General features: G+C 49.1%; 4 protein-coding genes across 4 annotated transcripts; 3 read left to right on the top strand and 1 right to left on the bottom strand.

Annotated features, from left to right (window-relative positions):
• Nucleotides 1–771: 771 nt before the first annotated feature.
• Nucleotides 772–2,301, top strand: UCRPA7_3309 (putative hexose transporter protein; the record flags this gene model as incomplete). Its single annotated transcript, XM_007915894.1, has 4 exons — nucleotides 772–1,057; nucleotides 1,116–1,454; nucleotides 1,872–2,026; nucleotides 2,188–2,301. The coding sequence occupies 4 exons, from the start codon at nucleotides 772–774 to the stop codon at nucleotides 2,299–2,301; spliced, it is 894 nt and encodes a 297-aa protein (XP_007914085.1).
• Nucleotides 2,302–3,494: 1,193 nt separating this feature from the next.
• UCRPA7_3308 (putative trichodiene oxygenase protein) lies at nucleotides 3,495–5,096 on the top strand (the record flags this gene model as incomplete). The annotated part of the gene is made up of 6 exons (XM_007916001.1): nucleotides 3,495–3,510; nucleotides 3,561–3,634; nucleotides 3,699–3,727; nucleotides 4,167–4,398; nucleotides 4,455–4,876; nucleotides 4,931–5,096. 6 exons carry the CDS (start codon nucleotides 3,495–3,497, stop codon nucleotides 5,094–5,096), a joined length of 939 nt encoding a protein of 312 aa, XP_007914192.1.
• Nucleotides 5,097–5,405: 309 nt separating this feature from the next.
• Nucleotides 5,406–7,517, bottom strand: UCRPA7_3307 (putative acyl- oxidase protein; the record flags this gene model as incomplete). The annotated part of the gene is made up of 1 exon (XM_007915945.1): nucleotides 5,406–7,517. One exon carries the CDS (start codon nucleotides 7,515–7,517, stop codon nucleotides 5,406–5,408), a length of 2,112 nt encoding a protein of 703 aa, XP_007914136.1.
• Nucleotides 7,518–11,883: 4,366 nt separating this feature from the next.
• On the top strand, nucleotides 11,884–12,696 carry UCRPA7_3306 (hypothetical protein; the record flags this gene model as incomplete). Its single annotated transcript, XM_007915966.1, has 1 exon — nucleotides 11,884–12,696. One exon carries the CDS (start codon nucleotides 11,884–11,886, stop codon nucleotides 12,694–12,696), a length of 813 nt encoding a protein of 270 aa, XP_007914157.1.
• Between the last annotated feature and the right edge of the window lie 2,497 nt (nucleotides 12,697–15,193).

Raw genomic sequence — 15,193 nt, 5'->3', positions numbered from 1 at the left:
CAAATAAGTCACCTGACTGCTGACAGGGGTAAGACCATGGTCCCCCAACTCAATATTAAACAGAGATGAGACAATGATAGAGAAATATGCATGTGATTTATTAGAATCTAGCCATCTTTTGTGACTTCCTTTGGGCGCTCGCAGATACCGCGCTGATCTTTTCGGTGTTCGTACGAGTGTTTCAAAATCTACATGAGTAATTCCAAAGCTGGTGCCATAACCGCCAGACCATTCTATATGTGAGGTTAGTGAATCATAGGACCGGCAAATTTACTCTTGACGAGGAATGAAGAACGCGTCAACAAAACATACCAAAGTTGTCCATCAAGCTCCAGGCATAATACCCTCCAACCTTGACCCCGTCTGCATAGATGGCGTTCGAGATAGCATCGAGGTAAAGCCCAAAATATCGCACCCGGAACTTGTCATCTACAGCTTCCTCTGCAGTCATTGCGTCTTCTCCTGGACAAGGGCACCCGTTTTCTGTTATGAAGATTGTCCTGTGGTAACGGTTTCAGAGCCAAGCGAGCAATTTGCGGGACTGAATGGGGTGACACGCAACCATGATACCCCTGATACTACGCCTGGTGAACAGGCGAGCAAAGACTGACAGTCTGACTCTGCTTCTCTTCGTCCCCCACTGCACTGCACTGCATATAAGGAGGCCGATATCCGACCTTTGACGTGGATTATGTTTTGTTGTTGTCAAGATTCTTCACCTTAAGTTATCAATTTCAAAGGGAAATCTACATCCTATCACCCGCATCCCAGATGGAGAACGCTCGCCCGGAGACAGCGAAGGCACAGGCCATCAAACAGGATGGCGATCATGTCGAGGAAGCAAAAGCTATGGAGGTCGATGCCGAAGGTTTGCCAATTAGCTTCGCTGGTATGACTCTCGAGAATGTTCTTCTCGACCTGGGCAAACCATCGTACAAGGTGCCTCACCTTCACAAGTTGAACTTCGTCCTACTCGCCGCCCTGCTCACTACTGCAACAAATGGTTTCGACGGTAGCATGATGAACGGTCTGCAGACACTACCGCTTTGGCAGGAGAGTAAGCAGCATACGATATCAACCCCATAAAACAAGCGACCTAACAAAACGATGTATAGATTTTGATCACCCTAGTGGCGGTACCTTGGGCGTTCTGAACACCACCAACACCATCGGCTTTATTTGCGCGCTTCCATTTACCGGCTACCTCTCCGATAAGTTAGGTCACCGCAGGCCTATCCATGTTGGAAGCGTTATTACGATCATCGGAGCTGTGATTCAAACCGCTTTGCAGAACATCGGCATGTTCTTGGCAGCACGTTATCTTCTCAGATTTGGTCTCTCCGTTGCAAGTGTTGCGGCACCAGCTTTTGTCTCCGAGCTTGCATACCCGAGCCAGCGTGATAGAGTCACAGCTCTTTATAACACTAACTGGTTTGTTGGTGCCATCATTGCTGGTAAGTGAAGATAGTTAAGACTGACTTTGTACTCAACATATAAAGTACTGACTGCGTCGGGAATTAGCATGGGGTACGTTCGGAACATTTCACATCCAAAACTCGTGGTCGTGGAGAATTCCTTCCGCCCTCCAAGCTCTCCCATCCATCATCCAAATAAGTCTGTCTTGTTGGATCCCTGAGTCACCTCGATGGCTCATTTACAAGGACCGCCGTGATGAGGCGATCCAGATTCTGGCAAAGCATCATGCCGGTGGCGACATGCAAAGTCCCCTCGTTCTCTATGAGATTGCAGAGATCAGTGCTGCCTTGGGGGCGGAGAAATTGCAAAGCTCTAGCAGCTACATGGAATTTTTCCACACAAGCAAGTTTACCTGCGTGTTGAGAGCATGGTCCATATGCTAAGAATGTCTTCAGAGGGTAACCGCCATCGATTCTTCATCATGATTGTGCTCGGCATTATGCAACAACTCTCCGGAAACCAATTGATCAGTTACTATCTGCACTTGATTCTAGACCAAGTCGGCATCACTGATGGCACCGCTCATATTGGCACCAATGGTGGCCTTCAAGTATTCAACTACATCGCCGCACTCTCGTCTGCCGTGCTTGTCGATCGAATCGGAAGACGTACACTAATGTTGTACTCTTTCGTCGGCATGTTTTTCTCGTATCTCATTTGCAAGACCCACCTAGCAGATCTTCATTAGATGATTAGCTAAGTCATATGCAGGGACAAACATTGGAGAAGATTGCTGAGGTGTTTGACGGAAAAAACGCCTTGATCGGCGACACAGAGAAGGAGGTCTCTAACATTCGCGAGGAGGTGGTGACCATGAAGCACTGATGAGCAGGCAATACAACGAAGTTGGTATACGGTCCCTTCCTACTGGAGAGACTGGTAGAGGTTATCGAACTAAGAGCGTCGTGTATGGTAGGGAAATAAGCTTTCCCTTGGAAATGATTAGAATGGGTATCGTGTTCCCTGTCACAAGTCAGTTTTCGTGTCTGGACTCCGGAGTGGCCATCCTGGAAACATCCTGGAGACTGTCCCGGAACGAAGTAACCCTGAAAGGTTCCCCGGCTGTGTCCCCTCTTCCGCACGACAAGGGCCCTTGCCCGGTGTATTCGCTTGATGGGCTTCCCGACATGCAAGACATACACTTGGCCAATCAAAGCCACAGAGGTAAGGCCCTTTCCCCTTGGCAGGCTCGTGCCGGCCCTTGACCCCGCGGGTCTGTCCTTCATCCTTGCTTACTCCAGCCACCAACCACAGGGATTCGCTGTATCTCTCGCCGCTCTGAGGGCTGATCCCACCAAATCCTGCCAGCTTCGAGCCAACACCTACAAGGGGTCGGTGATGAGATGACAATTGCATGCTGTACATTGGACATCTGTGAGACACATAAAAGGGACCTAGAGCCCCATCTGGGGTATCGGACGTGCTTTTTGCTCTGGACTCTCACCACCTATGCATTGATCCCAGAGCTTTTCAGCTCAAATACATTGAACGGGACGAGTTCTGATTAACTTACTTCTAGAAGAGCTCGCTCGCAGAGTCAGACTGCAGAAATAAGTCGCGGAATACCTGGTGTATCAGATAGGGTGGTGAAATCACAGACGGGGCTGCAAAAGTGTATACTCTATCACCTGAACCTTTGGACTCTGATGTATATCGAGGCCTCCTCTAAGAAACTGGGGATCTCGCTTATCGATTTGTACAACTTCTTTTGTTAGCCTAGGGCAACGTTTACTCGTCATTTCGCCCATCATCAACATTACTCAGCTCCCACACCCAAGACTTAGACCATGTCCCCGACAATCAGCATTGAGAGCGCGTCGTCGTTTCTAACAGCTAACAATGCCATCCGTTTCCTTGGGCTGTGGCTCGGGTATCGTTTACTCCGCGCCCTGTATAATATCTCACCATTCCATCCTCTCTACAACTTTCCAGGCCCAAAGCTAGCCGCAGCATCATTCCTCTATGAGGCCTGGTACGACTTGATTCAGGTGGGAAGATATAGTTGGCAAATCAAGGCAATGCACGAGAAATATGGTATGTGTTCCCTTAATCCCCGAGTCAAGGAAGCTTGCTAACAACGCAAGGGCCAATCGTGCGCATCAACCCGGAAGAGCTTCATTGCGACGACTATGCCTTTGTCGATGAGATTTATCCGTCGGTAGGCAATCGAATACGCGACAAACATCCCCACTTCCTGGCATCATTTGCTGGCCCGCTCACAGTATCTTCGTTCGCAACTGTTGATCATGAGGTATGTTTTGCCGGAACATAATTTCTCTTTCGAGTGTGAACTAGGCACTCACTGTTGTCAAAGACTCATCGCCTCCGAAGGAGTGCCATCAGCAAGTTTTTTTCCCGGCAAGGAATGCTCCGATATGAACCAGAAATTCATGAGATGGCACAAAAGATGTGCAGCAAATTTTTGCAAGTAGCTGAGACCGGTCAAGTTATAAATGCGTTAGATCCATTCAATTGCTTCACTGCCGATGCCATCTCCCAATACTGTTTTGGCGAGCCGTTTGGTACCCTTCCCTTTAGTCCCCGTTCAACCTCGGTGTCAGCCTAATCACCATGTGTGCAGGATTTTTAGATAGATCTGACTTCGAGCAAAACTACAAACGCGCATTTGAGACTCTTGTCGCAACCACTCATTTATTCCGCCATATCCCAGTTCTACGACATCTTATTAGCTTGATGCCCGCCCTTGGTCCTTATTTGGGACCCGATATTGCCTACATGGTCAAATCTATGAACGAGACGATTCCTAACCATGTCATCAAAGCACAGCAGCAGAAGTCTGACGGAACATGGCGCCTTTTCACTGGGATCATGAATGCACCGATACCTGATGAGCATAAAACCATTTACCGCCTTTCTGGTGAAGGCTGGTCCGTGGTAGCCGCTGGGTCCGAGACGACAGCTGTGTGTAATAGCAGATGTTTGGATTATGGGACTAAAGGCTGATGCATCTTTCACAGGCTTCTCTGACCGTCATTACATTTTTTCTCTTATCTCAGCCCGAGAAGCTTGCACGCCTGAGGGAAGAGCTCAAGAACGAGGATCCGCACAAGCTCAGCTGGGTTCAGCTTGAGAAATATCCATACCTTCATGGGGTTATCTATGAGGCTTTCCGCGTTGGCTTGGGCATTTCCGGCCGCCTTCCGCGAGTAGCTCGGGATGAAGCACTGGTTTACAAGGGTCGCGGATTCAACTATGTTGTGCCTAAAGGAACTGCTATCGGAATGAGTGCTTTTATCAATCACTACAACGAGGAGCTTTTCCCGGACCCAGAGAAGTACGAACCTGAACGATGGATTGACGCCCAGGGAAAACCTAATCACGCAATGGAGAAGTACATCCTCTCTTTCTCCAAGGGATCTCGCCAGTGTATTGGAATGAAGTGAGTACTTGGGATTCTATTTACTTGAAAGGCAACGCTGATAGGAACGCACAGCCTTGCACTCTGCGAACTTCATTTGGTTACTGCAGCTATGGCCCTCCGTGTCTTGCCTCACCTCAAGCTCTACGATACCACGTATGAGGATATCCGCTATGACTTTGATGCCCTGACTCCCCAGCCCAAGAAAGGCGCTCGTGGGGTCAGGGTCACAGCTGTTTAGACCACTGAGTGAGCTGAATCGGCCCTGAAGCGTAAAGCGTGTAGCAACTGCTTTCGAACACATTTATGCGGTTAATTGGGATACGATGGTCTGGTTTTGACCTTGGTCATCTACTTCCGTTACAATGAGAAGTGTGGCTGTCTCAACCAATCGATCTGGTGTAAGGATCTCGTACCCATAGAACGATCTTTCAAGTTCAAAATTAGGAGCGTAATTGCATTGTATTAGACATATAATCCACACATTCTATGGCCCCCTTTCCCATATATCTAATTTCTATAGTACTACAATGATGCCGATCATTTTCAATCATAGCTTGCTCTTGACCTGCTCCCTGCCATCTTTCTTGAAGAGGGACTTGCTGTCGGGATACGGGTCAAACACGACCTTGTTCAGCGGGTTCAGCTCGCTGGCGCGGTAGAATAGGTCCTCGTACACCTTGCCGTCGTACCTGCCCAAGCTCGAATCCAGCTGCCAGTCGGGGAACTTCCATGCATCCACCAGCCTCACGGCATGCGGCCGAATCTCCTCCAGGAGAGTCTTGACGGTTCGAGTCCTAGCTAGCTGAATCTGCCTCACTGTGCACGCGCCACTGGTGAAGAATTCACTTGCCTCGCTCTCGAGCGTGTGCAGCGCGAATAGTCGGAACAGCTTCTGCAGCACATCTCTCGTTTCTGCATCCAGTGACTTAGTGGTGCCTAGTGTCGTCAGTGCGTCATGGAAATTCTTCACTACCAGGTATTGGGCCTGGGCGGTGCTCAGCCGCCAGAAGTCAACGAGCAATGAGTTCCAGCTCTGATGCTCTTCGTCACGGTGGCGCAGAGCTTCGAAAGTAAGGAAGGCGACGCGCCAGGCAAAGGCGGCAACGATGTCAGAGTCGGAGCCGAGCACATCGAAGGCTGCGCCCATATCTTGTCGACGCTTGAAGTCCTTTAGGATACGAGCTGTGTCGTTGTCAGACTGAGAGGGCTGTAGGTTTCCGGACTTGAGGACTGCACGTGCTGATTTGAGCAAGTACCGCGCGACTTGCTGCGTGAGCATGTAGTTGTCGCCTTCCCATGTCAAGGTCGGCAGGTAGTCCGCGTACCAGGTACCAATACCGGAGAATGAGCTGTAGCCGTGGCCACCGCAGGCACGTCTGCACACCTCGAGACCTTCACCAGCAAGCGTTGATGCATATGCCTTGAGAGCGCATGAAGTCGAGTGCAGGTCGGCCAGCAGATCTGCTCCAGGTTGAAGTTCTTCGGGCCCTGCATTTCGTGAAGCTTCAGAGGGAGACTTCTTGTTGTTCATGGCGGCCTGGTTTGCTTCATACAGCTCAATCATGCCACGGCCTGTGAAGTGAAGCGCGAATGTTGTGGCAAGGAGAGGTAGTAGACGCTGCTGGACCATGGTGTAGTTGAGGACTTGCGTTTCACCCTTCGTTCCCTTAGGAGCATCTCGATCCTGGAACTGTCGTCGGACAGCACAGTAGCGAGTGGCGATGGTGACACCACGAGCCAGCGTGTTGCCGGCATTGAGCACGATGTTGGAGCGGACCCATGTGAGTGTGCCATAGACGAGGTTGGGATTCGAAGGTCGAACGTATTCATTAGTCTCAGGAATGATCCGGGAGAACTTGGCTAGCATGTGAGAGTGGGGCACTTTAAGATGATTGAAGAGCAAAAAGCCATTGTCCATCGTGTTGTAGCCGAACTTGGGACCAATATCGCCCACATGCACGTTCTCAAGCGGCTCGTGGGTCTTGAGATCTCGGATCTGAACCACGAACGGATGTGGCCCGTACGGCTTACCCCCGATGATCAGCTGTGCCATCACGACCGCATGATTTGCGGCGATTCCGAGAGAACCAATCCACCACTTCGCTGCTGTGAGTGTCGGGGAGTGCAGTGTAAAGGTCTTGTCCTGGGGATTCCAAGTAGCTGTGGTCTCCAGGCCTCTGACATTGGAGCCATGGCCCAGTTCCGTTTGAGCGTAGCAGCCAATGAACTCGTAGTTCTCCGCCTTCTCTAGGAAGCGCTTCTTTTGCTCGGGCGTGCCCTGCTCTCGAAGAGTCTTCAAAAACATGCTCGCGTGCAGACCATATGGAGTTGGCTCGGCGATCAGGTCATTGGCGACCATGTATTCGTCTTCGGACCATTTGTGCTCGACCGAGAGCTGCCGTAGCCTCTTGCCTCTTGCCAGAGCGGCCTCAATCCGGCTCTCTCTGCCGCGAAAATAGTTCTGTGACTTATCAAAGACGGGGTCATTCTGTAAGATCTTCAGGATTGCCGCGTTCCGCTCGAGGACCTGGTTTGTGAAGAGGTGCTCTGCAAGCTGGTCGACATTCAGGGCTGATCCGTCGCGCTCGGCTTGTAGCAGCGCCGACCCTTGCGGCCCGGAGGGCTTAAGGGCCTTGACCCAAGCTGGATTCTTGGCCATGCTGATTGAGTGTCTGCAAAAGGGTCCAAATGAGCGCGTGCAGTGTTTGAAGAAGGTCGCGTCGTGTCGTGAGCAAAGGGACGGGCATTTAATGCTGTGGTTTCGGCGCTTTCGGTCGTCGTGTTCTGAGCGCTAGCCGCGAGCCGAGGTCCATTTCCAGTCACCTCATCCGACCCACTCCGCCTCGGCTCCAATCCATGACGAGTATTAGTCTGGTATTCCTCGCTCTTCAGAAGTGCCTCAGCTAGATCTTATCTAATCTCTTGGCATCAGCTCTGAGAACCGAGGGGATCGGAAGACTCAATTGCACCTTCAGAAGGATGGTCATGTGCTCACGTGCTTGGAATTGAACGGCTGATATCGCTCTTTAGCAAATCCATCTTCAATCTCATTAAGTCTCTGAATCTCTTGAGTCTCCCAAACTTGTGTCTCCGCACTGGGGTTGCCCGCTGACTTTCTGGGGGCCCCCCATTAACTTAGCGATCCTGGTGCACTGGCTTAACACTGATAGTTGCCAGCTAGGTAGATGCGTACAATTGCAGAGGGATTCAAAACTGTGTCTCGCGATCGTACGCGGCTCTCCAAGCTATGATTTCTTGCGCACAACAGCTTCAGTTCTTACAAGGCACCCCCTAGAGTTGTGATCTGTATCTCGAGGTCACAAACAGCAGATTTTCACAAATGTGGCTGAATTAGCTAACTTTTAAATCATGGACTCTATGCTCTAAGCTCGGAGAAAATAATTTGCCATATATGCCGTTCATATAATGCCACGACTTAAAACTTGGAACGCCTCGCTTTACGATACAATAAGTAAAATAACGCTCATTTATCCTCTTTAAAGAATTATCTTAGAAACTCATGAACATCATGTGGAGAGCTAGCCCTACTAGCACCCAAGCCATGTTTGACACTAATGATGTGGAGGAATTGTCTTTGGTGTCTCCTCCGATCGCAACAGTCTTCCCTTCGCACACATATCTGTCTTTAATTACGCCCTTGATGCGAAGATCATCCAGCAGTGAACAGTTGAAGATGTCTAACGAGTCTACTTCAAGATTTCCAATAGACTCTATGCCTGGATCGATTCTTTCACCAGAGGCCGTGCCCGTCTCGCTATTCATGCATTAGCTAAGAAGGGGGATGGGATGAACAGTTGCTCACAAGAAATCGGTCCCAATAATGTTCCCAGTGAATGTCATGTTGTTAATAGTCTTGATGCCCCAGGGCCACTGCCTGATCATGGCATGATAAATGACGCCGAAAGTGTTGAGGTGACGGTTCTGGCTTATGTCTATGGTGTTCCACGTAGTGGATGTCATGTTATCCGGGAGGAAAATAGTGTCAAGTTTTGGATTGCTCACAATAATGAGATTATTGGTGATGGTCATATTTGTGATCTGCAGCGCGTAGAAATCATTTGCTCGGAATGTCGCAGAGCTCACAGTGGCGTAGAGTTTGTAGATAGAACTAAGCCCAGCCCCAACGAGAGTGAAGGACGAGTCCTGGGCAGAGATATTGGTAAGCTTGTCGATATCAAGATTTACCAAAGCAGCCGCCCACGTCAACTTGAAGTTGGCAACAGACGTCAGGTTTGAAAAGGTGATATTTTCGACATTCGACAGCGTTTCAAGATTGAGGTCACCTCCAATGCTCTTCAGTTGTGTAAACGATAGTGACAACATGTCCTGGACACCATCGATATTGAAATCACCCGAGACAGTTTCTAAGGTCGCGCTGCTCAGTGATCTAATAGATGGGAACCCATCGCTTCTTAGGGAGCCGTTGATGGTTTTGATACCATCTAATCGGATATCGCCTGTCGCTGACTTCTCAATCACAATATCTCCATTGACAATTGAGCAACTGCCGCTGAGTTTATCCGCATCATCTTGTGATGTTATATTTGTAGCACCACATGATGTTTGCGCCGAAACCAGCCCAATTCCTACCCATGAATTGGTCAACAATCTAACACAGTCTTGAACTAGAGCAAAAGCAGTCTTACCTCCTGCAATAAAAAATCGAATCAAGTTGAGGGATACGCGCATGGCTGCGGCACGATGACTGCCGCAAGTTGACTTGCGAGAACTTGGTAATCTATCGCAAAGTGAAATGAAGTGAAAGAATGCGACAGTCGCAAATTGAAGACAGGCAGAAAAACTTTGGAATTGGGGAAGGCAGGCAGCCGAGTTGAGTCTTCAAATGTCAGATAATCCTTCGAGGATCTTGGACAACCAACACGAATTGCCTGTTTCAGAAGTCCCAGCTGCGCCGCGGGGCTTCCAGGTCGCATCCTCTTATGTGCTGCTAATGCCTGGGGTCATCCAAAAATTAGGTTGTTGGCACCCTGTTTATGTTTATCAGTATCGAATGGCAAACCGCACCTGAATTGCGGTGGGCGCTCGCTTCCACAGTGTCGGGTCCAAACCGTTGCATTCGGCGGCAAGTATCATGCCTCTCAGCCAAACGACCTTCTGTAGCCGCCCACCAATCAGTCTTGGCAGTGGCTTTGCATGGCCATCTCTGCGCAAATGACTTGTTCACTGCTCGCTTCGTCGCAGCGGTCCAAGCAGCTCGAAGCACTCGAATGGTTTCAGAAGGAACCAACTTTAAGCGCGTTACACCGGTGGTCCGGGATCATGAACAGTCTGCTATGGGAGAGCTTGAGCAGCCTACATGTTTTTCAGTCCACCATGCATGTCGTCGAAAAATTTCCGTGCAAATCATCTTCTTCTCCCACGGCCACCTTCACAACGACTTTCCTAGCATCCAACAACTACTGAACACTGTTGACAGGTCCGAAGCGCGGATGTAACCACCAACGCAGCGGTGACCAACTTTACGGTCAGCCTTAAGCGCTGCGACGTCGCATTCCTGCCTGAAGACCTTGGCATGCAAGCAGCTCGACAAGGCTGTACGTGATTTCATGATAGAAGTTAATTGATCTTTGCGGTCATCGCGAAAGGTTCACGGAGTAAGATTGAGTGTCGAGAGCTTTCAATCAAGCAGACAGCCAATTATTTATGTCAAGGGCGCCTAAAATAAAGCTAAACTGTTTAGCACTTTTGATCGAGACTGCAAGGACTCGCGCATGTTGCTACCAACAGGTAGGAGGTTATATATGGCGCTTCACCCCTTAGCGCTGGACATTGCGTTGAGCCTCATGGGGAGTCAACACTTTAGCCGCTCTATAACCACATTAGGGCATGCTAGTCATGCTCATTCGGCGAAGAACTTAACGAGCCGCTTCGCTATGCTGTTAGTTGTCGTCTGAAACAAGATGACGGTCGACAGCCTCCAGGCCGGCGTCTATGTTCTTGGCCTCCCCCCTCCCCCCTTCGCTGAAGCCAGTGTTGGGACTTGCCGGTCAACTTGTGAATGTTGGTTTGGGGGGAAATGAATGTGCATTCTACTCTCTAGTACGGTAGAGTAATAAAATCATGTTCCTTTCTGCAACGACGAAGAATACACATTTTCAAGTTTCATAGACTATTGCTTGGTTCTCATTGCACATTGTGAGTTTTGGCCGCTTCCGTTCACATTTCACTTTTCCTTTAGCGATACGTCTTTGCCCACCATGCGACTGCTATCGATTACTGGTGTCCTGACGACAATCCTTTGTCTTGGGCCGCTTGACATAGTTTCAGCTCGCCACCTTGGAGCCAGAGAACAATGGACGGAACTTACTTCTATTTATGCGAGAAAGGAACCTTGCGCCAATATAGCACCTGATGCCAATAATAATGAAACTTTTCCAGCGTACGCTGCAAGCCAACGTGGGGTGCCCTCCTTTCTGGATAGCATTTTGAGAAACCGCATCATCCCAAAGCATGGTAATACCAGTGAGTAACCATCAGATTTATTTATTAACATCTTAAACAAGAATCAGACTGATTCATCTTTAGAGAATTGGTTAAACGGATTTTACGAGGTTTTCAGCTATGAAGGCTCATCAATCGATCTTATACAACCTCCAGACTGCATGAATCTTGAGTCTACAACGTGTCAACCAACTGACGATGATCTCTGCCATCAGTTAGCGCCAGTGTATTGGACTCTTAATACCGTCTTCAACTTTCACGATCATATGCACATTATCAACTCGGCGTTCAGGGATACATTGTACAATGACAGTTTCCATATCCAGGCACTCAGTGATGATTTCCCAATACAGACCGGTGCGCCTGTTGTTAATTCTCTTGGGCTGCTGAACAATGTTGCAGCTTCAATGGGTATTTTGGGTGATGCTATGGGCTTGGGTCCCGAAGGAGTAGGATTCAGCAGTGGCTTGATTGGCGTTGTAGGGGGTATCTTAGGGCAAGTTGCCTCGAACCTCGAAGAGGATGAGAAAGACACTAAAACTATGGAGACTACGCTGCTCAGACGCACGAGCACCATCTTCAGTGCCATCACTGTCTCTTTTGCAAGAATACTGGAGGCTGTCTTCATGGATGGCGATCTTAAAAACTTCCCTAGGATTGTGCTTCCCGGCCCGACAGACTATAATCTCTCAATATCAGCCTTCTTCGACAACGGCAACTTCTTCTATGGCACACCGTACACGATCGGCTCTACAACCGACCTCATAGAGACCATTAGTGCTCGTCTATTGCAGCTCCTTACGGGAGTTGTACTCATTGAAGCCAACTGGTATGTGCTCAAAGATGCCTACACCGCCGATAATTGCCCGACAAATAATACGGGTCGCGTTGTCGATGGTAGCTGCTTCACACTCGAGCACCCAGGTCTAGGAGGAAAGGCTGGTGGGGCCGATCGTCGTGGTGAATACTCTCTTCAGATGGACGAGGCTACGTTGGATAAGGTGTACTTGCGCAAAGTAGTGCTCGAAGATCTTTATCGCAGCTCCAATGATTGTCAAAAGAAGAGCAAGGCATACAACACTCAAGGAAGCATGCCCATCACTAGTTTTCAAAGCGAGAAGACCAAGGCTTGCTTTTACAACCTTCCCGTCTTGACCGTCACCACTCATCGTCTCGATGATATCCCGTATAAGGCGTCGCCTTGTTCCGTCTACTTTGCCAACAAGACCGCAGTCCAGGATAAGAAGGAGCCGGAGGTCGGTGTCACCTATCTTCCGCCCAACTTGGATCCCATCTTCAGTGAACCAGGCTTTTGTACCATTGATAAGTTCACCGGCAACCCTGGGACTGATTGAGTCCAGAAATCTGTGCGGGTTGATTCTGTAATGATATCTGTATGCGTTTTGAGTCATTTGTTGGAATACCAGGCAAGGAGCGATACCCTGGAATGGGCGGAACATGTAAAGATGCTTGCAGTTTGCATGATAGCGAGGTGTTAGGCGTGGAGGGTATTAAATTTGTTTGTAGACTATTGAATTGGAGCTGTCATGTTTCCTTATTATCCCTATGCTACACAATCAGAATCCTCGCATTTCTAAGGCGAGTCGCAAGTTATATACTACACTGTGTCCCCGATATTCCTTTTTCGAAGATCTTTCAAAACAATTATGCCATAAGCTACACCTAAGTACACCCTACACTTGCAAGAAATCACTCCAATACGCCCAATCCAAGCCATCATCTATGACTCCAAGACTATCGAAACCTTGAGGGTCTACCACGGAGGACATTTGAACCCTCTCCGTAGGCCCATTTTGTCTCTTGCCCCATAGTGACTGAATAAACGGCGGTGAAGCCATGTTTTGACTGGGATCATGCATACGCGCTAACTCCTTTCTGCGTGCTTCCCAAGCTTCCAGAGTAAGATCACCAAGAGCAACAAAAAAGGTACTTTCGATATCATTGATTAACTCAGGGTGCTCGTCGTAAAGTTTCTCGATGAGTTTCCAGGCTAAATCAATCCTTTCCCCATAACAACGTCGCCGTAAGTCACTAATGACATAAATGTAAGCGTCTAAATGGAAAGTAGCTGTCATGTGGGTGCTGGAGAAAAGGTGCGACGAGAATTTGCTACTCATGCCTATATCCGTCATCTCCAAAGTCGTCAGAGCCGCTTCGAAGAGGGTGTCAAGCTCTTCTTGCGTCATCAATACCTCACCAGCACCCACTCCAGCTCGTCCCCTGGGATGGTAGATCTTGAATCGCATGCGAGCGATTGTGAGTCTTGCCATAGCAATCGTCAATCCATGGAGCGGTATCCGTTCGTCGCAAACACGATAGTACTTCTCTGTATAAATAGCCTCGAGCTCATTGATCGCGTCGTTCTCTAGCTTCATTGACACTTTGTCTCTCAGTGGAACGTGTGCAATACTGTTAAAGACCTTGGCCGCTGTAGTTGAACTACGGAACCAGCTAGAAACCCCAAACTTCATCAATATGCACAGCATCTCGGTGGGACTGCTATGCTCGATCGGGGGCTCTGTCATATCTGGATGCAGATCCGCGTCATTGACATTCAGTGGGAGACGGAGATCATTGAAGTCCGACAGCGATGGCTTCCATCCCGGAGTGTATATACTGCGGGACCGAGAGTTCATCGCGCGCAGCTGCCACCACAGTCGAAGACGCATCTCTTTCTCAAAGAATGAAAATTTTGAGTCATTAAGATGAGCGCGGTGTAGTCCCATCATGTGGCCCAATCTCAGTGCAGCACCTATCAAGGTGGCTGTTAGCTCGGATTCTGGATCCGCGAAAAGAAAGAGCGCAAATGCTTGCATGACCTCAAAATCTCTCGTGGTCAAGAAGTCTGCAGCAATGAGAGCTCTGAAGGTAGCAACTCGGTAGCGCGCCAACAATATGCCCCTGCTCTCATTCAGAGTGTTCTGGCACTCCTCCGATGACATGGTCGTGACGGCTAAAGTATAGACTGCGAATAAGATCGCTTCCAGAGACTTGGATGCATGGGTGACATCCCAGCTTGCATCCATGACGCGCTGCTGCAAGGTCGGCACATGAACAATCTTAGTCAAAGGATTTGCACATTCCACAAAAGTCTGCCAGAATCGGTAGATTATTCTGGGTTCGGGATGTAACTGGTGGAGTTCTGCGTGCTCAGTGGTAAGGATGCTCTGTAGCGATGGCGTTGGCTGCAAGAACGGGTCGTCCCTATAGCGCAAGTTTTGAATCGGCGGATGCTTGAGCTTCAAAAGGAGTTACATTAGCTATGAACCACATGAACATCTTAGTTTTGCAGGGAAATGATCACCTCTGGGCTCAGGTTGGACCACAAACAACTGCATTATGAAGTTAACTGATGAGCAGTAACCTGAAGACATGCTTGGGGTTTTTCTCACCGTTCCACATCGGAAGTAATGTTCTCCGGCGTATATGCCGTCGTAGACCATATGGAGACTTCGCTTTCCAAATCTGCCTCCTTCAACTTACCCTCCAACCCTGAAGGGACCCACGTATTCACGTAGGGAGCGAAGTCGACGTTGTGCTTTCTCATTAGATCTTCATATCTGGCTAGCCGGACAAGGATATCTTCGTCGGCGGCTCGTTTGCGAGGTCGAGGTGGAGGAGGTGGCTCATATACACACTGGGTTCGAGCCTTAAGACAGTTTGAACAGGGGTCGCCTTTGTCGCATTTCACCTTGCGACGAGCGCAGAGTGCACATGCGTACCTGTGCGCATTTTGTGCCGCTATTGATGGAAGTGACATGGTCTAATGATTAGAAGCAGACAATTGCAAAAATTCATATGCATCAATGTATGAACATGACTTCCTCCAGG

Source organism: Phaeoacremonium minimum (genome assembly GCF_000392275.1).
Source record: "Phaeoacremonium minimum UCRPA7 unplaced genomic scaffold PA7_03_scaffold_270, whole genome shotgun sequence".
Lineage (NCBI taxonomy): Eukaryota > Fungi > Ascomycota > Sordariomycetes > Togniniales > Togniniaceae > Phaeoacremonium > Phaeoacremonium minimum.
This window is presented reverse-complemented; position numbering and strand designations above follow the sequence as displayed.